Raw genomic sequence first — 22,630 nt, forward strand, 5'->3', positions numbered from 1 at the left:
TCAGCAGTCTTTCACTTCGGCCATCATCAATCAGGGGCGGTTTCTTCATTAGGGCGATTGGGCGACGCACCACCAATGTCATTCAACCACAGAGTCACGCTAGCCGTCACTGTGCCTCTGGATATAGTCCAATCAGCGTCATGCTACGTTCTGTGGAGTACCGCCTCTTTTTGGGCGATTTCACTCCGGCTGAGAATCGCCCAGAGTGGCCCCATAGACTTACATTCAAAGATGTTTTTTTCGAACGGGGGCGCTCCCATGCATTCTCTATGGCTCCGGGAAGGCAAGCCCCAACGTGCTTACGTCATCATACGTGCTTACGTCATCATACATAAGCACGTTTCATCCAACAATATAATTTGTCGCCACCTAGTTGAATCTTTAATAAAAGAAACTTGAGTGGTTTGTTTTAATAGTGAGTATAGAAACAAACAAGATGTATTGTAAGAGTCACTTTATTTTTCATTAATATTAAAGAAGTGAAGTTGCCTTTACATGCTTAAGCTGTTAATTTATCCATTGCATGGGTGGACCTTATCCTTATCAATCATCCAGACATTTGCCCCCCCTGAGAGATTTTGCAGGAGCCGCCACTGTCATCAATTCCAGCGACGTTGCTTTTTGTCTGAGCTGGTTGACTATTTTAAGTAGATATATTTAGTTTTACCAGCTAAGGCCCACTGAGCTGCATAGCTCTTTTTCAGAAGCGACCTGGTAACCAATGACAGCTCAACGAAGTGGCTGGTCACGTGGAAGTTTATGGCAGCCAAATTCTCCAAGCGCACGTTTCTAAATGTGGAGGGGAAAATCAGAGGACCCGGAGAGACACGCGCAAACTCCAAATATACAGCAGGCGTCAGGGTCGGGATCGGACCCGCGACCTCCTGTATACCAGGCGAGGTTGTTAACATAAACGGGACGCAGAGTCACTGGTTAAGTGTGATGGAGGAGGGCGGGTGTGTTGTATGTATCTATAATAGAGTGTTGAAGGACGTTCCTGGCATAACGAACTCCCTTAACATTTTCATCAATCGAAAATGAAGGGCTTTCAATACAGAGGCTACCCGCCCTCTCCACGTCCTGCAGTCACATCGCATTGTGTGTGCGCGCGTGTCTTTGTGTGCGCGTGTGTGTCTCTGTGTGCGCGTGCGTGTCTCTGTATGCGCGTGTGTGTCTCTGTGTGCGCGTGTGTGTGCACGTGTGTCTCTGTGCGCGTGTGTGTGCACGTGTGTGTGCGTGTCTCTGTGTGTGCGTGTGTCTCTGTGTGTCTCTCTGTGTGCGCGTGTGTCTCTGTGTGTGTGCGTGTCTCTGTGTGCGCGTGTGTCTCTGTGTGTGTCTCTGTGTGTGTCTCTGTGTGCGTGTGTGTGTCTCTGTGGGGAGCGGTAGCGCAGGGGGTTGCACGCTGCCCTATGTACCCCGCGACCCGAGTTCGATTCTCGTTCACGGCCAACACCATTCACGACAATTATCTGAACCGGTCCTGGGTCTCTCCTAGGTCGACTCAGCCTCAAGTGAGTAACCTGGTTCGGTGTGTCAACATCGCCATTCGGGAGACAAAGGCGGCCGGGCGTGGTGCTGGCCACCCACCCTCTGGCGTGCCGTGTTGTCCTGCATAGCTGCTCGCTAACAGCACTTGCTTCCCACAGTCTGTAAAGGCTTTACGGGGGAGGGGTATTTTTTTATCCCAAAGCTGTCCATCTGTACATTTAACCAGGATAGCTGCTCGGTTATCGGACTCATCTATTCAGTGTGCGTGTAAGGTATATGGGGGGGGGGGGGGGGGTTGGTCTTAGTCTTCGTATGCGCACTGCACCTTGAACCTCGCCACCCGAGTTGTATTCCCACCCAAACGCCTCAAGACATCAGCGGCGAAGTCTGCATCCACACGGGCCCAGGGCTACGACGATGAGTCGACAGCGACCCTCGTGTGACGAGTCGGCCTTCGCACGTGCAGCGCGTACTCGCTAACAGCACTTGCCTCCAACAGCCGGTTAAAAAAGCCAAACTGGGGCATCTTTGTCTTTTTCTTTTTGGGGGGGTGGGGGTGGGGGGTGTCTATGGACCGGTCCAGACATTACTGTTGGACGCGATTATTGTTGTGATGAACCCCTTGAACAGCACGGGACATCGCCGTTAAAAAATTAACCCGTAAAAACAAAGTTTTTCACTCTAAATCCTTTATATGCGTAGCGGCTAGAGTCCTCTCGTCCTCTGGCTTGAGATGGCTGCCACCTATGGGCCAGATGATTGTCTGCCAGCATTAAGCAATTGGTAATTAAATATTTTTAAAAAATTCCCTAAACAGCGTAAAATTTTGGAAAAAAAATTTCACGAAAATTAATTGTCACGCACAACGAGTCTGTGTGCAAAATGTCAGCTCGATTGGATCACGGGAAGTGGGTTAAAAAACGACCGAAAGATTTTCACGGTCCTAAGCAAGCAAGCACGCAAGCACGCAAGCAAGCAAGCAAGCGAACTTAATATAAAGGATTTAAAAAAGGACTCGCGCGCGGCGCCTGCTAGGGAAGCCGCTGCTGTTGCGACTTGTGGCGTTAAAGGGGTGCCGACTTATTGTTGCCGAAGCCTAAATCGTGCGATGGGTTGTCACGCGCGGATCAACATCGATACGTGTGCGCCGGGGGCGATCTATCCTAGCGGACGCGTTGACTGAGAGGCAAAAAACCAGAAACGGGAGAGAGAGAGAGAGAGAAACCCCATCGGGTACAAACGCAGCGATCTCGTTTGTCAAAGTCCTGTATCTCACGGCAGCAAATCACTCATCGCTCAAACTGCATGCGCTCCCGGCAAAGGCCCGCTACTGCCCCTGCATACCTTAACGTACGCGCTCGAGATGTATTGTATGTTAGGGTATGTTGAACTTCTTTCGCGCCGTACGTAGCCAACCGTGCTAATCGGAGGTGCTGTGTGTGTGTTGAACTTCTTTCGCGCCGTACGTAGCCAGCCACGCTAATCGGAGGTGCGGGGGTAAGGACAACAAACTAAGCACAACAATTCGATCTTAACAAGTGAGGTTGCAAGCTCGATTTAAAAGTGCATAGCTCCAGTGATTTCTCAATATCGGAAGGAAGAGACACACACACACACAGACTGTTGGGCAAGTGGTGTTAGCGAGCACCTGGAGTGATGTGGCCAGCACCACGCAAGGTGCCCGACCCGGCCACACTCTTTTTGTCTTCCCCTCGGTGTCAGATGTTTTACGCATTCACTTTAAGGCTGAGTCAACCTAGGGGAGCGCCGCCGCCTGCCCCAAGGGACCGGTTCAGTTCCTGTACAGTATGCGTACTTCACCTTTTCCGTCCGAATGGGAGAGAGAGTGTTTTTTCCCCCTCGCATTAGTGTGTTTACTTATTCATTAGCAGATAACACCTCAATTCATAGAGGAGCGCAGAACTTGGGCAATCTTTTGGCTCCGAGTCACCGCGCGGCTGCCTTAGCCCGCGTGTCCGTGATTCATCCTCGCGCCTCCGAGCTATCATGTGTGGCCAGGTCGCTTGTGAGAAATAAGTGAATACCTCGGTGGGCTTTGTCTAGCAGGATGGTTTAGTTTGATTTGCAGGCGTTTGGGTGATTAGTTTGCCATGCTTGGACTTTGCACTCCTATCGTGTCTCTTGCACTGTTTGTTGTCGTGACGTTCTTACCCGCCCCTTGCTGGACATCTGTGAAAAAAAGCTTTATAGCTCATCGGATTCCTCTAGGATTTATATTCTGATGATTCTGCTCTCTACGTGAATCAGCGACGGCTTTGCCCGCTACAAGTTGGACTTATTATTATTATTGTCCACCAGTGGATTGACAACAGGGCTGTGTGCACAGTGCCGGATTAAGCTAGTGCGGGGCCTGTAGCATAGGCTATAAAGGGGCCCTAAATATAGAAAAAAAATATTGAAACACGTAAAAAATTTACTTGCAAAGTAAAGTAATTTTATGTTTTCATTTGCTATACAGACAGATAATACGACAAATCGCTAACCTTAAACACCCAGTCGTTCATAAAAGTTGAAGGCAGTATAGTACTATAGTAATAGAGCAAGTGCAGAATCACCGAACCGAAACTGATAGCTTGAAAGAATTTAGCGCGGGGCCCTTGAAAGTGCGGGGTCGGTAGCTACTACACGTGTAGTAGCTACTACACGTGTAGTAGCTACTACACGTGTAGTAGCTACTACATGTGTAGCTACTCTTGCTACGAGGATAATCCGGCACTGCCTGTGCACGTGCATGCTATTATTTGCACACTGCGCTGTAGTTGACGGAGAGCAAACTCAGGTGTCGCCGGTCAATGGAACAACTTCTCCAGCTAAACAGGCCGTGGTCAATCACGTCGGGTGAAACGGATGACAACTGAGATGCCATGCCTCGCTAAAGCTGAGTCTGCACAGACCTATATTTGCTGTACCTTTGCATGCCTCCCCAATAGGCATTTGTCCTCGAAAGAGGCGGCATTAACGAGTGCGCTATTGAGTTACGAGACATGTGCGTTTGATTGGCCCATAAGTGACTCGAAGACTTCATCCAGCAGTGGATTGACAAAGGGCCCATAGCCTTGCATCACGCACATACATATCTCGTTGTACAATACACCGGGACGTGACACTTACGCACACACCACCTTTCATCTTTCCGTAACATCTCTCTACTATTAAGTCCGATAGACTGGTTACTAATCAATAACAATTTGCAGGGGTCGCTCCAGTGAAGGCGAGTACATTGCTTTCATTAGGGAGGACGGGAGAGAAGGTCGGAATGAGATCTCGATCATTTACTTGGCGCAATGACAAGCCGTTAACGCTTTTTTGCGGCACTTCAGCGATATGGAGAGTATAGCGGATACGCGCGCGCGTGTGTGTGTGTGCGTTCATTGTGGAGTCAGTCATCTCGGTCAGTCGACCCGTGGAACCTGGTTCTGCCCCGTGACCTCCTGCCAGCGGGCGTTCGACACTTCACGTGGCAGCCTCAAGGTGCACATGGCCTGGCACAAGCGTCGTGGTGACGTCACCGCCACTTAGTGGCGAATGGCGGTTGTTGTTGTTGATTGTGGGGAGCGGTAGTGTAGCGGTTAGCGCTCTGCACTACAAACCCGGCGACCCGGGTTCGATTCCCGCTCACGGCCAACATCGGTGACGATTATCTGAACCGGTCCCGGGCCTCCCCTAGGTCGACTCAGCCTCAAATTAGTACCTGGTGCGATGTGTAAACATCGCCACTAGGGAGACAAAGGCGGCCGGGCGTGGTGTTGGCCACCCACCCCCTCGTGCGCCGTGCCGGCCTTCATAGGTGCTCGCTAACGGCACTTGCCCCTACAGTCTGTTAAGGCGATACGGGGAGTCTTTATCTTTGTCTTTGTTCATTGTCCCTTCGCCTGTGAGTGCATTTAGGGTCAGTGTCACCCAACCCTGTAGCCGTTACCTTGTTTAACACGGGCGGGGGGGAGGTCATACAAGAGTCGTGGGCGGGGCACGGCACGCGTGAACCAACTCTGACATAGCGGTGAACGCCACCACAGAACGAGAAATCGCGCGATCAGCCTCTGGCGATCACGCGTGTGCCGTTCTAGCTCCCAGCTCCTGTCTTTTTCTAAATCCTTTATATTAAGTTCACTTGCTTGCTTGCGCGCTTACGACCTTGCAAATCTTTCGGTCGTTTTTTAACCCACTTCCCGTGATCCAATCGAGCTGACATTTAGCACACAGACTCGTTGTGCGTGACAATTTATTTTCGTGAAAAAAATTCCAAACTTTTACACTTTTTAGGGAATTTTTTTATATTTAATTACCAATTGCTTAATGGTGGCAGGCAATCATCTGACCCATAGGTAGCAGCCATCTCAAGCCAGAGGACGAGAGGACTCTAGCCGCCACGCATGTAAAGGATTTATAATGAAAAACTTTTTACGGGTTAATTGTTTGCTTTCGGCACGGCTCGTGGGGGTCAGAGAGCCCGGTTCCTTTGGGTACGACGAATCGAGGCGACTGCCCCGGGCCCCGCGCTTTGGCGGGCGGGGAGGGGGGGGCGGAGGAGCGCACTGTGACTGACGTCACGGTGTCAGATGTAATATTCCCCGCTCAGTTTCAAGGGGTCGTGGGGACCCAAAGTGAGATTTGCCCGAGCCCCCACACCCCCCCCCCCGCCCCCCCGCCCCCACGGCCCTGCCTGGGGGTAAATGGAATGGGCCCCAATGTCCACTCACCGCTTCTCTTCGTCATCCGGCGCATCGAATTCTCCCGACCCCGGGGGGTCGCGGTGCAATTGCCCCGCCCTGGACACTCGATAGTAGCTACTGCCACCGGTTGCGGTCGCGTTTGGACATCGTCGTGGGTCGGACTGCGCGAGCATTGAAATTCGGCATCCCACGAGCAATTGGAGGGAGCATTGTGGTTAACCCTTTGGAGGGGGGTGGGGGGGCTGCGTGGTAAGCCACAGGGGAAGCAGAGCCCCAACACGACTTCTAATCGAGGCCGGGCAGAGGATGTTTGAATGAATCGGCAGCAGTTTTGTCGATGGTTTCCATTGTGACCCACATTTATGATTTAGACGCTAGAGTGGGAATAGCGGTGGTGGTGGTGGTAGTGTGGTGGTGATGATGATATTGTAATGATTATAAAGATGGTGATAATCGGGATGGTGGTGGCGATGTTGATGATCGTGGTGTCGATTGTGCTCGCCGAAATAAATTATTTGCCACATTCGCCATCGCTAAGAATAAGCGACAGGTCACATTTAAAGGCATGCGTAATACACGCGCAAATACGCACGCCAACTCTCTACGGTGCAATGGTCTCTTCGGTACGGGTGTTGCAATGTTCCGAGACACCAGCTGCGCGGGTGGGAAGGGAAGAAACGCGAGCAGAAATATAACACCGCACACGAAAGGTGTGCATCGCATCTGCCGGAAGTTTGCCGCGGTGTTCGATGAATGATTGTGAGCAGCAAAGCGAGCGGGTCGGTTTGACCCTCAACTAGCCTAGTTTGCTTGGCTAAAGAAAGGCAGCAGACGCTAATGGAGATGTCAAAAAAAACACAACTACCCCGTGCGTCATCTCATCGCCGCGCCACGGCGGACAGGACGATCGGTTAACCAGCGCGTGAAGGTGTCGCGCGTGCGTTAGTCGCAGTGAGCAAGCGCAGGGAGACTGCCAATAATGCAAAGGTGCATCGTCATCATCATCATCCTCAGGGTTACGAGTATGATTATTGCTATCACTCGAGAGCACAGAAGACGTAAAGCAACGCACAGCCCTTTCGGTCATTCCACTGACAGAATAATTGATCGTAATTCACAACACTGCTCAGTGCGCGTTGGTGAAGGTGGAGGAGCATAGAAGTACCGTACAACAAATTGATGTTTAACTGCCCTGCCCTCTATTGTCAACAGCGTGAGACCCCGCAGATGATGATGACGATGCACCCAACACGTGCCCAACACGTGCCCACCAATCCAGGCACTATCCAGGAATTAAAAGATTTTCGCTTCCGAGATCTGAAGAGATCAGGGCGCATTTCTGCGTGATCTGGTCAGAGGCTAATTCTTTTTTTGGGACGTTCACACAACGGGCTTAGAATACTCGGCCCACATCGCTGCTCCGACGAACACGAGCCGAGGACATCGAGAAAGCCATTTAGACGGTGGTGGTTCGCATTTTCCGAGTCGAGAACAACGGCGTTTTGGATCGCGAACAAAGGCTGTGAGAGAACGCCTCCATGGCATCACATACCTTCTGTGTGCACGATTGCCATCGCCATCACGAGCACCGTCAAAGACTAAATCATCCCCCGTATAGCCTTAGCAGACGGTTGGGGCGAGTGTTGTTAACGAGCAGCGCCTATGAAGGCCGGCACGGCACACGAGATGGTGGGTGGCCAGTACCACGCCCGGCCGCCTTTGTCTCCCTCGTGGCGACTTTTACGCATCGCACCAGGTACTACTTTGAGACTGAGTCGACCTAGGGGAGGCTCGGGACCGGTTCAGATAATCGTCACTGGTGTTGGCCGTGAGCGGGAGTCGAACTCGGGTCGCCGGGTTCGTAACGCAGCGCGCTAACCACTGCACCACCGCTCCCCACCACCACAAGCATCATTGTCATCATCATCGCCACTTCGAAACTAATGCTCATGAGTAAGTGATAACACAAACCATTTCATTATCATCAAAGTTGCCATGTTTCTGTAATCATGATTACAGGTCGTTCTTAACAGCACTTAAGGTGTAAGTGACATCATTAATATTTTTTGACGCGATCGTAAAGTCGATGTAATTATCACGGGCCGCTCGTAAAGCGGTCAGGATTAAGCGATGAATGCCAATAATCCGCCGTCACCAAAGTAGCCCCAACTGCAATGTTGAGTGCGTGCAGTTGATGAAGAAAGCGTGGAAGATAAGAATATTCAGCGTCGTTATTATCATCGTCGTCATCGTCGTCGTGTGGAAAGAGTTGTTTTGTGTCTTGGCGAGTGCGATCTGAAGAGGAAGACGGAATGATTTGATTCTAACTCCGCAACTTGACACGGCAGAGAGCTGTAACGAGTCTCGGTTATTCGGCAAATACGAATGTACGACAGTGGGCGTCACGACACCCGAAACCGTTGCGCCTTACCGAGCCCTCAAAACAATTCCGTAATACATATTCTTGGGTGCTTTCGGTAAAGTCACGCAGATAGGTTCTTGTTATTTTCTTTGAACCAATCTCCGTGACTTTACCAAAACACCCAAGAATATGAATGCCTGCAGTCACGGAAGCCTTAAGTCAAGATTTCATTCCGTGATAAATCTCTCCCCTCCCCCCCGCTGCCAACCCCTTTCATGTTCCTCGCTGTTCGCGTTACCAACCTTCGCCGTACGGGAGCCCCACATTGGCACACGTGAGCTGTCGGCTCTCTTTATGTAACACTACCAATAATTTATATTTCTATAGCGTGCGTATTGGCTCACTGGACGCATGGACCCCCTGCCCCATTCGAATATCCACCGGGAGTGAGGAATCCATTTCTCGCCAAGAAGTGCAAATTCTCGTCAAAGTGCGCACGGTAACGTCCATGTATGTATGCATGCGTGTGTTGGACTTCTTTCGCACCGTACGTAGCACCACCGCGCCAATAGGAGGTGCGGTCCTATTATTTTACGCACCTGGCATATGCGCGCAGACACTGCCCATAGCGCACCGTGCCAGCACAGCGCTATTCGAGTTTGCGGTAACATCCAAGGCACGCGTCGTTGGGTATAATGTCAAATTTAGCTCCGCTTATCGCAGCGAAATATGTAATGTCCCAACTCTGATGCCTGGGGGCCGTGTCGAGTTGCGTTGCTCTTACGAGGCCTCACCTTGAAGTTGGCGAACACGCAGGGAACGAGCGGACACGCGCGCGCACTCGCCCACCAAAGACAAAGCACCCGCCCGCCCGTATAGCCTTTGACAGACTGTTGGGGCAAGTGCTGTTAGCGCTTAGCGCCTGTGAAGGCCGGGGCGGCACACGAGGGGGTGGGTAGCCGACACCACGCCCGGCCGCCTTTGTCTCCCTCGTGGCGATGTTTACACATCGCACCAGATACTCATTTGAGGCTGAGTCGACCGAGGGGAGGCCCAGGACCGGTTCATTTATTCGCCACTGGTGTTGGCCGTGAGCGGAAATCGAACTCGGGTGGCGCGTTTTGTAGCGCGGTGCGCTAACCATTGCGCCACCGTTCACCCACCGTACAAAAGATCCCCCTATAGCCTTAACAGACCGTAGGGGCAAGTGCTGTTAGCGAGCACCTATGAAGGCCGGGACGGTACACGAGGGGGTGGGTGGCCAGCACCACGCCCGACCGCCTTTGTTTCCCCAGTGGCGATGTTTACACACCGCACCAGGTATTCATTTGAGGCTGAGTCGACCTAGGGGAGGCCCAGGACCGGTTCAGATAATCGTCACTGGTGTTGGCCGTGAGCGGGAATCGAACCCGGATCGCCAGCTTTATAGCGCAGCGCGCTAACCACTGCACTACCGCACACACACACAGACACACAGGCGCGCGCCTACACAGACACACCCCAAACACTCAACACTCAATACCTGATCGAAGTAAATGACCATGGTCCGGTTGCTCATCTCCGACGGCTCGTGGTTCGTGCTCCGGATGACCGAGAAGGCCACCTTGGCGTTGCCGGATCGAACCGAGATCCCGAACGAGGCTCCAGCCGCTCCGGCGTGCTCCACCGAGGGGCTCGAGTCGCACACGACCAGGCACTTGCCCTCCAGCACGATGGGCTCCGTCTCGTTCTGCCCGAGAACGGGCGCGACCCTGGCGAGGCTGAAGACGGCGGCGGCGAGCAGAGCCCACGGGGGCCGAGTCCGTGGCCGCAGGGACGCGCACCCGACGAGCAGCAGCAGAAGCCCCGCGCGGATCGCGCAACGATCGTGGCAGCCGTGCGCTGCCATGCTCACGACTCGACTCGCTCGCTCGCTCGCCTCGCCTCGCTCAGGGGGGCGAGGGATGCCGCGTATCGTGATGGGACGCGGCACCGGGCTAACGGCGGACCCACTCTGTGTCGGCGGCGACGTGAGCGAACGAACGAACGGAGGACTGTCAAGAAGGCGGCTATTGTCGTCGATAACGAGTTGCGGCTCGAGGAACGCGACACGCACGCGCGCGCGCACGTGCGTACACGCGCGGCGCGTATAAGCGTGGGGGGGGGGGTGGCGGAGAGGGGGGGGGTGTCGGGGATGAGTTTGAACGACAACAGAACCAGACGCGCGAGGAACAGACGAGCGCACGAACTGCGCCGTTCCCTTCTCGGCGTCGTCTCAGCGGTGCGCGCCGTCTCCGAGCGTCTGAGCCGAGTCGCCTCCCACTGCGCTCGCTGCGCGTGCCGCGCGCTCCGAGCGAGCGAGCGAGGAGGATGAGGAGGAGGAGGAGGGTGCCTGCGTATCGTGCGTGCGGCGCGCTGTCTTGGGGCTGCTCAATCGGACCCCCCCCCACACACACCCTCCCGGCCGAGTTCTAGCGCTCGGTGCGCGGTGCTGCGCGCTTGTCCATTCCAGCGCACCAACACCGACTCCAACGTTAACACCCCCTGTGTGGAGCCCTCTCACACCCTCGCCTCTCTTTCTCTCTCGCCTCTCCCTCTCCTCACTCTCTCGCTGCGCTCTCTCACTCGCCCCTCTCGCCCTTCTCGCTCTGAATTATTTATGAGAGACGGTTGAGAACAATGCCCTATTTAGAGACGTTCATGGAAGCTGTGCGGTTTCACCCCCCCTCCCAACCCCGCCCTTCGCCCTCACCCCCCCCTCCACACACGTACACCTCCTCCCCCGACACATTCGCTGTCCCATCCTCTTACAGTTGCGTCGTCGTGGGAGGTGTTGGGAAGTTTGTGTTGGGTGGGTTCGTGGTTTGCGGTTGGTTGGTCGCGTGAAAGTGCAAAATTTGCGGCCTTTTAAGTGGCCAATTAGCGTTATGGTTGCCGCTGACTCTTATCAGATGGAGTAGACGGGGGCTCGTGCGTGCGTGCGTTTTTAACTCGTGTGACGTTGCTAGCATCTTGGAATTGGTATTTGATGAGTATCTGCATCAACATTTTTTAGCAGGATATGTTCCCAGGTTTATGGAGCCGTGCAAATATTCTCAATGTTCCGGTATAACAGCGCATTAGCGGAATTGAGCATTACGTCTTTACATAACCTTACTTTGCACGATGTGAATTGCCTCGTAATGTATGACACAATCACGTGCGCATCATCAAATGAAAAAATATAGCGAAACAAATTAATCAGGTGGCAAGTTCATGTGTCCACGTGATGTATGTGCAGGCAAGGTGTTGACGCATTTGTCCTGTGCGCACACAAGGCAAAGATCCCCCTCGTTGCCTCAACAGACTGTCGGGGCAAGTGCTGTTAGCGAGCACCTACGAAGGCCGGCACGGCGCACGAGGGGGTGGGTGGCCAGCACCACGCCCGGAACCCGTTGTCCCCCGAGTGGCGATGTTTACACATCGCACCAGGCACTAATTTTGAAGCTGAGTCGACCTAAGAGAGGCCCAGGACCCGTTGGGTTAATCGTAACTTGCGTTGGCCTTGAGCGGGATTCGAACTCGGGCCGCCGGGTTCGTAGCGCACAACAACCGCCATTCGCCACTTAGTGGCGGTGACGTCACCACGACACTTGTGCCAGGCCATGTGCACCTTGAGGCCACGTGAAGTGTCGAACACCCGCTGGCAGGTCACGGGGCAGACCCAGCAGGTGCCACGGGTCGACTGTCTGAGATGACCGAGATGACTGGCTGATGCACCACCTGTGCCCCCTACTGTGCCAACTTGCTGTGCTTTAGCCACCCGGCGCTCCGCTCGTTGTTGTGAGCGTCGCTCCTCCGCCCTCCGTTGTTGTTGGGGGGCGACTGCCTCCAACTGCCCAGTAGCGTCCTTCACGAGCCTCCTCCACAGAGGCCGATCTTGACACCGCTGGTACCAGTAGCGCACGCGCACACACATTGACAGACGTGCGTCGCGTTATAGATGGTCGCATTGCAATCATTCGTTCAATCGGATCCAACGTCGGTGTCAAAAGGTATCTCGAGACAAATCTCAGACATCGCATCCAGTTTGTGGCGTGAAATAGCTGCGGCCGTACTCAGCTCCGTACTCCCTCTTCATGGCGTTGCCATCGTCAAGGCCACCAGCTGGGGTTTATGCGTCGCATCTCATGATCTTTATTTGTAGTGGAGGAATGCGCTGAGCTAGGGAAGTTATTTTTCACAGATGTCCAGTTACGGGCGCGTGAGAAAGTTTCCGAAAGCAAATAAGGCAGCAACAACAACAACAAAAATTGGAAGCAAGTCACTAAATATGAATAAACAATTAACGCAATTACTTATATAAGTCCGATTAATCAAGATTGGGCAAGGTGGCAAAATGAAAACAGTCCTAGACCACACCAAGATAACGCCACAAAGCAGTAGCCCCTCAATACAATTGCCACGTTAACATTGAACTATCCACAGGCAAGGATCTAAATTACAAATCACATTCGCAAACGCGACTGCATATCTTCCTTTGCGAGGCATCGCCCGTTGTGACCAAGAGAAAGTTCCATTCCGACCCGGCCGATGTTGATTTCTGCGCATTTACAATGCATAGCATTGAGGGTGGTTATAGCGTTGGCCTGGTTTCAGCGTATGTCACCGTGCAAATGTCGAAGGGGTGGTGTGTGTGGGGTTATTTTGTTGTTATCATCCGTGGAAAATGCGACGTGATCTCGCCATTACAGAGTGATCGCCCTTATTGCTGCGTCTTCTGTTTGGTTAATGGCAGATGGCTCTTATCTAATCGCATCATATGTGTCGGTGAATTGCCAGACTTCATAACGCGTGCGGGTTGCCGCTGTGAGCCCCCGTGACCTGAGACTGGTTCTCGGCCACAGCACCGTCACTAGCCCTTTGCCATAGACCAATTTTAAACAACTAGACACAATCCATAACAGAGGTGTTTTGGTTTAGATCGCGTAAATATATAAATGTGTCGTTAAAACGCCGCCACCACCGACACAGCCAACTAGTAAGGGTTGTCACGTAAACAGAACGTGGCTAATTCGTCACGAGTACAGCACTAGTGTATAGTGTAGTGTATGTTGTAGTGTATAGTGTAGTGTATAGTGTAGTATACTAGTACAGCACTAACCGGTGTGTTGGAGAGCCAAGCCACAACATTTACCATCTGAGGACGACCCTTACTAGTTGGCTGTGACACATTTATATATTTACGCGATATAACCCAAAACACCTTTATTATGGATGATATTGGTCGCGTTAGCCTACTGCCTGTTAAACTATACACAACGCGCTTTGGCGCTCTGTAAATATTAAATAAGATAAGATTATCTCTTCATCGTTCCTGCACCCCCCCCCCCCCACCCTCTCTGCACCAACCTGCGTGGTCAAGTTTGGTCAAGGAACGCACATGACGCGACACGGAGCGGGGAGGCCTTCATCCAGCAGTGGAGTGACGAGGCAGTTGGAGATTGATGTTGTCTAAATGTGGCTCTCGCACAACGGGGGAATGTAAAATAACACTACGTTTCTTTTTTTAAGACGTATTGCCCTGTAGTCGATATGACAATTCATGGGATTAAACCCAGATGTTAGATTACTTTGGATATCATTGATAACAATTCCGCTTAAAGACATTATATCATTTACTGCTAACACGCCATTGATGGGTTTCACCGTTGGCTTGTCCGATCAGCTGATTGTTACATCTGTCATTGTCATTCGTATTCATTCAAGTGTAGTAACATTTCCTGGAATTTTATTCCAAAAAATGTTTCAACTGAGCCATCTCGGCAATGTGCTTCTTGTGCGATTCGCTATTCATATGAAACATTTCACCACGACGACAAAGATCCCCCGTATAGCCTTAACATACTGGAGGGGCAAGTGCTGTTAGTGTAGAACCTATGAAGATTCTGGAACGGCACACGACGGGGATGGGTGGCCGGCACCACGCCCGACCGCCTTTGTCTCCCCAGTGGCGATGATGTTTACACACCACAACCAAGTACTCATTTGAGGCTGAGTTGACCTAGGAGAGGCCCAGGACCGGTTCAGATAATCGTCACAGGCGTTGGCCGTGAGCGGGAATCGAACTCGGGTGGCCCGGTTCGTAGCGCCGCGTAGCGCTAACCGCTGCACCACCGCTCCCCACGACACACAACACGCACACAGATACTGTAGCTCGCCCTTCTTTCCTAAGTCCTCTGCCCAGTGGCAGGTCTTTAGCTCAGACTTTACCATCCTGTCCTATCTCGAGCTTCCGCCTTCATTTCTCCGTCTTCATTTCGCTGTCCTGTTTTCCTTGCGTCTTTCCCAACATCCCCGAACCTGCCCGAACTTCTCTCTATCCCAGCTCGGACTCGGACGATGCATCTGCTTCGCGTCTTGTTCCAACTGAGACTTCTTCCCTCCACCCTAAACCCGTCGTCCCTGTCTCTCTCTCTCTCTCTCCGTCCAACGGGAGCTCTGCACCGCAAAACTCGACCGTGAACGCAGCAGACGCGAAATAACAAAGCGCGCGCGTGTGGCGCTGTGCCCTTGCTAACGACTCGGCCCTGAGGATCGATACGGATGGAATAGATATCTGCGCTTGAGTTGAGCTTGTGACTGACACTGATCCACGCAACTCTTCTGATACCGTCGCCGGTGCATGGCGCTTTTTTGTTTGTTTGTTTAAATCGCATTTGCATGGCACGCACATTTTTTTAATCCTTTATATTAAGTTCACTTGCTTGCTTGCTTGCGCGCTTACGACCGTGCAAATCTTTCGGTCGTTTTTTAACCCACTTCCCGTGATCCAATCGAGCTGACATTTTCCACACAGACTCGTTGTGCGTGATAATTAATGTTCGTGAAAAATGTTTTCCAAAATGTTACACTTTTTAGGACAAAAATATTATATTGAATTACCAATGGCTTAATGCTGCCATGCAATCATCTGACCCATAGGTGGCAGCCATCTCAAGCCAGAGGACGAGAGGAGTCTAGCCGCCCGTTTCAAAGACCAATGTGGGCTGGGTTGTGACCCATTGAACACGCATATAAAGGATTTATAGTGAAAAACTTTGTTTTTACGGGTAAAATTTTTCTTTGTTTGTTTAAATCGCATTTGCATGGCACGCACATTTTTTTTCATTTCGTGTGTGTTAGGTCAGTTCTTACGGCGATTTAACGATGAGCAAATCTGACGCTTCAACGCGCGTTCGTGGCCACCAAGGCTTCGCTGGCAAATATCGAGTTTGGTGCGTTGGAATTAAGTCGTTAATTAATAAGGGAACCGTAATCGAATTGATTTAATTGACACAGCGGTGTTAGTGAGCGTCGCTGCTGTTAGTGAGCATTTTCACACTTAAATTCTAACTTAGCAATCTTTGAAATACGTAATCGACCAGGCTATGCGTTAATTGTTTGTTGACCGACTCTCTGTGTCGTTTTACATAACATTTCGATACTTTGCTAGGTTATTTAATTTATTGTGTTCTTTCTCCCTCTAAGCCTGCGTATTTTACTACGCGTCTCTTCGTACTCATTGACATGTAAAGTTTTTCTCTAACCCCTCCCTCTCTCTGCCTCCGCCCCCCTCTGTCTATTTAAGGCCACCCCACAGAGACGATCACCCCTCTCTGTACCTGTGTTGCTCTCTCTATGTATCTTGGTGATATCTGTCTGCTTATATGTCTGTCTATAGTTTTCTGGTTAGATTTTATGTCGCTATTTCATTATACCTGATGATGATTGCTTGTGTTGCAATCGAAACGTCGTATGCTATTATTTAATTTATTATTTTATCTTTATACGTGACTTTACCGAAAGAACCAAATAAGAATAAAAGTGAGCAAGGTAGTCAGCAGTCAGTGGCTCTGGATGAAGAGGAAAGACCCCAGCTGGGCCCCAAAGTGAGAGGGCCAGGAGGTATGCAGTCAACAATGCTTGACTCAGGGAGGAGGACGCCCCTGCCATGCATAGTCCCATGGGATGTTGGCTACCAACAACAAGGCAACTCCTATGACTAATTGGGAATGGGACGCAAGCGTAGGATTGATCACCCTGTCGCTGGCCGCCTTTGGGAGGGTGTATAGTATGAAAGGCCGAAACACCCTAGGAACCAAAGGGTCACTACTGACGATGCGCTCCCCAAATTTCACCAGGCTCACTGTTCATGAACTCTTGGAAGTGCTTGCACAAAGGATAGCAACATCTCATCCTGTGTTCTTTGGAATCAGCACCGGGGGGGAGGAGGGGGGTGGTGAGAAACAAACATGGGCCCCTTCCCCAGCAAGATGCTGACCGCACCGCTGCCCCTGTGAGGCTGAGCACAAAGACAAAGCTCCCCCCGCTTCGCCTTGGCAGACGGTCGGGGCAAGTGCTGTTAGCGAGCAGCACCGATGAAGGATGGGACGGCACACGAGGGGGTGGGGTGGGTAGCACCACAACCGGCCGCCTTTGTCTCCCTAAGTGACGATGTTGTACACACACCGCACCAGGTACTCGTTTGAGGCTGAGTCGACCTAGGTGAGGCCCAGCACGGGTTCAGATAATCGCCACTGGTGTAGGTGGCCGTGAGCGGGAATCGAGCTCGGGGTGCCGGGTTCGGAGTGCAGCGCGCTAACCGCGACACTCACACACACAGACACACACAGACACAGACACACAGACACACACAGACACACACAGACACATACACACACAGACACACATACACACACAGACACACAAACAAACACAGACACACACAAACACAGACACACACAAACACACACAAACACAGACACACACACACAGACACAGACACACAGACACATACACACACAGACACACATACACACACAGACACACAAACACACACAGACACACACAAACACAGACACACACAAACACACACAGACATAAACACAAACACACACAAAACACAGACACACACACAGACACACACAAACACACACACACAGACACACACACAGACACGCAGACACACACACAGACACACACACACAAACATACACAGACACACACACAAACACAGACAAACATACAAACACACACACACCGTGCCATTTAGCCTTATTGTACGCAAAATGTCCTTGAATTAAAATTCCGTAAATTTACACACGCACACAAAAAACACATTGCTGACAGCTGCTTGGCAATACATTTTTATGTAAAATAACGGAAGTCTGTTGAATAGTTGCGCGTGTACATTTACGAATATGTTACGGGAATATTTGCATGAAATATTCAGGCATTTCGGTGTAAAATTTTCCAAATATTTTCTGTTAAATTTCCGTAAATCTTACAGAAAACGATTGTTTAGACTCCCATTATTTTGGCATAAAATATACGGCTACGTAGCTGCCATAAACTTTCTGTAATTACACGGGGTTGTTTTTTTTTCTAACGGCGTACAGACCATTGGGACGAGAGCTTTTAGCGATAAAAGGTGGCAGTGCAAAGTTGGTGAGTGCGACTAGAACCACGCCCGGCCGTCTGTGTGTTTTTTTATTTTATTTCCCCAGTGCTGATCTTCACACGAAACACCGGTTACCCGTTCGAGACCGAGTTCGACCTCTGAGCGCAGGCTTTCGGACAGCTTGACGCGTTTTCGATCGACGGCAAGCCCCTGATGGTACATGAGCCGTGTTCGCCAACAACCCAACCGGTACCGTTGAGAATCTCGATTACAAATCCGTGCGTCCGCTCCACGTTTCAACCCCAATCCTCGGGTTTCAGCGAGTTTGACAGCCTCTGCCAAGTCGCAAGTGACTCCACAAAGACAGCGGTGGTACACGATGCACTTTTTGTTTCACTTGAACGATTGATTCCACGTTCGACGAACCGCTTCCTCCAACGGCTTGTCAAATAATAGAATCTGTGTCGCGGTTGCATTTAGATTTCCAAATGTTTCGCGTTACGGACCTTCGTTAGAATCACGATTACGAACATCGGGTCGCGAGACAAACAGCAAGTTTCGGCGCGTACTCTGCAATGTCACGGGGGAATTGCAATTACGGCTTTGTTCTAAAAGTCTGCTCTTAAAGTGAGTTCTTAAAGTGAATTCTAAAAGTGAGTTCTTAAAGTGAGTTCTTAAAGTGAGTTTTAAAAGTGAGTTCTAACAGTCAGTTCTTAAAGTGAGTTCTTAAAGTGAGTTCTAACAGTCAGTTCTTAAAGTGAGTTCTTAAAGTCAGTTCTTGAAGTGAGTTCTTAAATTGAGTTTCTTAAAGTGAATTCTAGCAGTCAGTTCTAAAAGTGAGTTCTTAAATTGAGTTCTTAAAGTGAATTCTAACAGTCAGTTCTTAAAGTCAGTTCTTAAAGTAAGTTCTTAAAGTGAGTTCTTAAAGTGAATTCTAAAAGTAAGTTCTTAAACTGAGTTCTAAAAATGCTAAAAGTGAGTTTTAAAAGTTATAAAAGTGCGTTCTAAATGAGTTATGCAACGTTGTGTTGCGTGAAGAGGGGGGGGGGCGCTGTCCGACAACGTTACACATTCGCGCCTGGCTGTATGCAAGATTGATCATCATAATTTGTGGACATTCCCATCGTCTCGTGCAATTGAATTCGGAGAGAACGACACCGTGACAACGGCAAAACAAACGGGCACAAACAACAACAACAACCGCCATTCGCCACTAAGTGGCGGTGACGTCACCACGACGCTTGTGCCAGGCAATGTGCACCTTGAGGCCACGTGAATTGTCGAACGCCCGCTGGCAGGAGGTCACGGGGCAGACCCAGCAGGTGCCACGGGTCGACTGACTGAGATGACCAAGATGACTGGCTGATGCACCACCTGTGCCCCCTACTGTGCCAACTTGCTGTGTTTTATCCACCCGGCGCTCCGCTCGTTGTTGTGAGCGTCGCTCCTCCGCCCTCCGTTGTTGTTGGAGGGCGACTGCCTCCAACTGCCCAGTAGCGTCCTTCACGAGCCTCCTCCACAGAGGCCGATCTTGACACCGCTGGTACCAGTCATCGGCAAGTCCACTCAGCTCCACGTCCTCCTGTACCACATCACTCAATCTCTTATCTAGCCCGTGCCGCGCCCGTTTAGCCCTCTCTATGCGGCCGAACAAAAGCTGTTTAGGCATGCGGTGGCTGGGCATACGGACTACATGACCCAGCCAACGCAGCCTTGCCTGCCGGAGGAGCTCACCGATGGGACTTTGCCCAGATCTTTCACGGATTTGTGAGCTCCTCACACAATCCAGCCTGGTTAAACCCAGGATGGATCGTAGGCAGGCCAGCCTAAATGTTTACAACCGGCGAAGATGTTCCATTAGGGGGTCCACGTTTCGCAAGCGTAGAGAAGGGAGGGAATGACTGTGGCCGAGAAGACCTGAAGCTTCGTGCGGAGCGACACAAACACACACACAAACACACACAAACACCCCCCTCCCCCACATAGCCTGTAACATACTGTAGGGGCAAGGGCTGTTAGCGAACACCTATGACGGCCGGAACGTTACACGAGGGAGTGGGTGGCCAGCACCACGCCCGACCGCCTTTGTCTCCCCAGTGGCGATGTTTACACACCGCACCAGGTACTCGCAGACACACACACAGACACACACACGCAGAGCAAGAAGCGGCACATTTGTCCACGAGTTACAACGCGCGGATTAGTTTGTCGCAGCCGTGTCCGTAATTACCGCCGTGCTCGGCTGGACCGGGGAATCACCTCGATCGGCGATTGCTGCTGCGCCCTCCCAAACGTCTCAGAGTCGCGCTCCCTTCACGACCGGCAGCCCGTGGCCATGCGAGGAGCCGAGCGAGATTAGCAAGGGAATTAAACGAGCGTCTCGCCGGGGAAAACACATTTCCCCCTTTCGATTCCAATTTGGGGGCAAGAGGTGAGCGAAGGTGTGGTGTGTGTCTTGTGTGTGTGAGAGAGAGTGTGTGAGAGAGTGTGTGAGGGTGTGTGAGAGAATGTGTGAGAGAATGTGTGAGAGAATGTGTGAGAGAATGTGTGAGAGAATGTGTGAGAGAATGTGTGAGAGAATGTGTGAGAGAATGTGTGAGAGAATGTGTGAGAGAATGTGTGAGAGAATGTGTGAGAGAATGTGTGAGAGTGTGAGAGAGAATGTGTGGGAGAGAGTGTGTGTGAGAGAGTGTGTGAGAGAGAGTGTGAGTGCGTGAGAGAGAGAGAGTGTATGAGAGTGTGAGTGAGTGTTAGAGAGAGTGTGAGAGTGTGTGAGAGAGAGTGTGTGAGAGAGAGTGTGTGAGAGATTGTGTGTGAGAGAGTGTGAGAGAGAGTGTGTGTGAGAGTGTGTGAGAAAGAGTGTGTGAGAGATTGTGTGAGAAAGAGTGAGAGAGAGAGAGTATGTGAGAGAGTGTGACAGAGTGAGAGAGTGTGAGAGAGTGTGAGAGAGTGTGACAGAGTGAGAGAGTGTGAGAGAGTGTGACAGAGTGAGAGAGTGTGAGAAAGAGAGTGTGAGAGTGTGTGAGAGAAAGCGAACAATGGCTGGTGGGGGGTTGGGGGGGGTTACGGTGTTGGGAGGGAGTGTGCAACAGAGGGGAGACGGATGGATGGAGTGGAGTTGGCCGTTACGTTACTGGGCGATGCTTATTTTGTATTTCTCAAATTGGCCGCATGTTTTCGGTTGTATCGGCAGCTTTTATCCGCCATCAGTAAGGTGCTGCGAGGGCACGGCTGTTGTCGGGACCCAGGGCGGGAGGGCGAATGACAGACAAGCCGTCAGGGAATTTGCCAATTTCCAGGACTTGATATGCGGGATGGTTGGGTGGAGGTGGGGGGAGGGGAAGGGGGAGCAGTGAACTAACGAAGAGAAGGCGGCCAATTCGGCACTGCGGCGGGGAAGAATAAAGGCTAAGGTCCCCCGTGTAGTCTTCAACGGACTGTCGGGGCAAGTGCTGCGAGCGAGTAGCAGCTGTGGGCCAGCACTACGCCCGGCCGCCTTCGTCTCCCCAGTGCCGATGTTGACACACCGCAACCAGGTGCACATTTGAGGCTGAGTCGACCTAGGAGAAGGCTCATCAGGACCGGTTCAGGTCATCGTCGACTGGTGTTGTTGGACGTGAGGCGGTAATCGAACCCGGGTCGCCAGGTTCGTAGCGCGGCGCCGCTAACCGCTGCACGACCGCTCCCCACAAAGACAAAGATCACCCGTGTAGCCTTAACAGGCTGTTGGGGCAAGTGCTGTTTTGCGAGCACCTATGAAAGCCGGCACAGCACACGAGGGGGTGGGTGGCCAGCAACCACGCCCGACCGCCTTTGTCTCCCCACACACCGCGCCAGGCACACAGGCAACTCCCCGCGCCTCCAACGCTGCCCGAAGGGGGCTGGGATTTGGCATGGGATGGGAGAGACGCTCACAGAGAAATACCGGCGGCCCGGCCAAAGTGGATCTTGCAAAGGCGACGATGGTTTGTTGCCCTCTGCTGGGAGCCGCGCGGTGCTGATGCGAGTCAGGAACAAAGTGTTACTTGCCAGGTTGTCATTCTGTTTGTGAGATTACAGGAAAGGCGAATTGTACGGGGAACGCCGCTGGCGGTAGCACGGCAGCGCGGGCAATAATTAATGTGATCAAAACAGCCTAACCGGAGCTGTCATTAAGGATGCACGGTTACGTTCTGTTCTTCACACGGTGTCATACTGGTAGGAACCTCCTGGTTACACCAGCCCGCAGAGGATTATTGTGTCCGTCCGTTCGTCGTGCAGGGGGGGGGGGCTGGGTGAGGAAGGAGGGGCTGGGTGAGGAGGGGAGGGTGGGGAGGGGCTGGGTGAGGAGGGTGGGGAGGGTGGGGAGGGGCTGGGTGGGGAGGGTGGGGCTGGATGGGGGGTGGGAGGGGTGGGGCTGGGTGGGGAGGGGCTGGTCACCCCGTGGTGCCCTTATAAAACTCAACGTTTAACCTACTCACGCCGGCTTGTGCCCGCCCTCACAGTCGGCCATATTTGCGGAATACACCACGCCGCCGTTGACCCTGGCCATTGACCGAGCAACCCAACGTTCCTACCAGCTCCCTCCGCAGGAATGTGTTTCCCAGAAATGTCAGCCTACTCTCTGCATTCTTTGTCGTGCATCATCTATCATCAATCCACTGCTGGACGAAGGCTTCCCCAAACCGATGGAAGAAGAACAATAAT

General features: G+C 51.9%; 1 protein-coding gene across 1 annotated transcript in view; it reads right to left on the minus strand.

Annotated features, from left to right (window-relative positions):
• LOC133340457 (cerebellin-1-like) overlaps positions 1-11,166 on the minus strand; it is a 33,923-nt gene extending 22,757 nt beyond the window's left edge. The window contains exon 1 of the mRNA XM_061548722.1: positions 10,067-11,166. Within this exon, the coding sequence (XP_061404706.1) occupies positions 10,067-10,432 (366 nt within the window). The 5' untranslated portion in view covers positions 10,433-11,166. The remainder of the gene's footprint in view (positions 1-10,066) is intronic.
• Positions 11,167-22,630: the final 11,464 nt, after the last annotated feature.

The sequence above is a fragment of the Lethenteron reissneri genome, chromosome 9 (assembly GCF_015708825.2).
Source record: "Lethenteron reissneri isolate LAM-NWPU_2019-01 chromosome 9, ASM1570882v1, whole genome shotgun sequence".
Lineage (NCBI taxonomy): Eukaryota > Metazoa > Chordata > Hyperoartia > Petromyzontiformes > Petromyzontidae > Lethenteron > Lethenteron reissneri.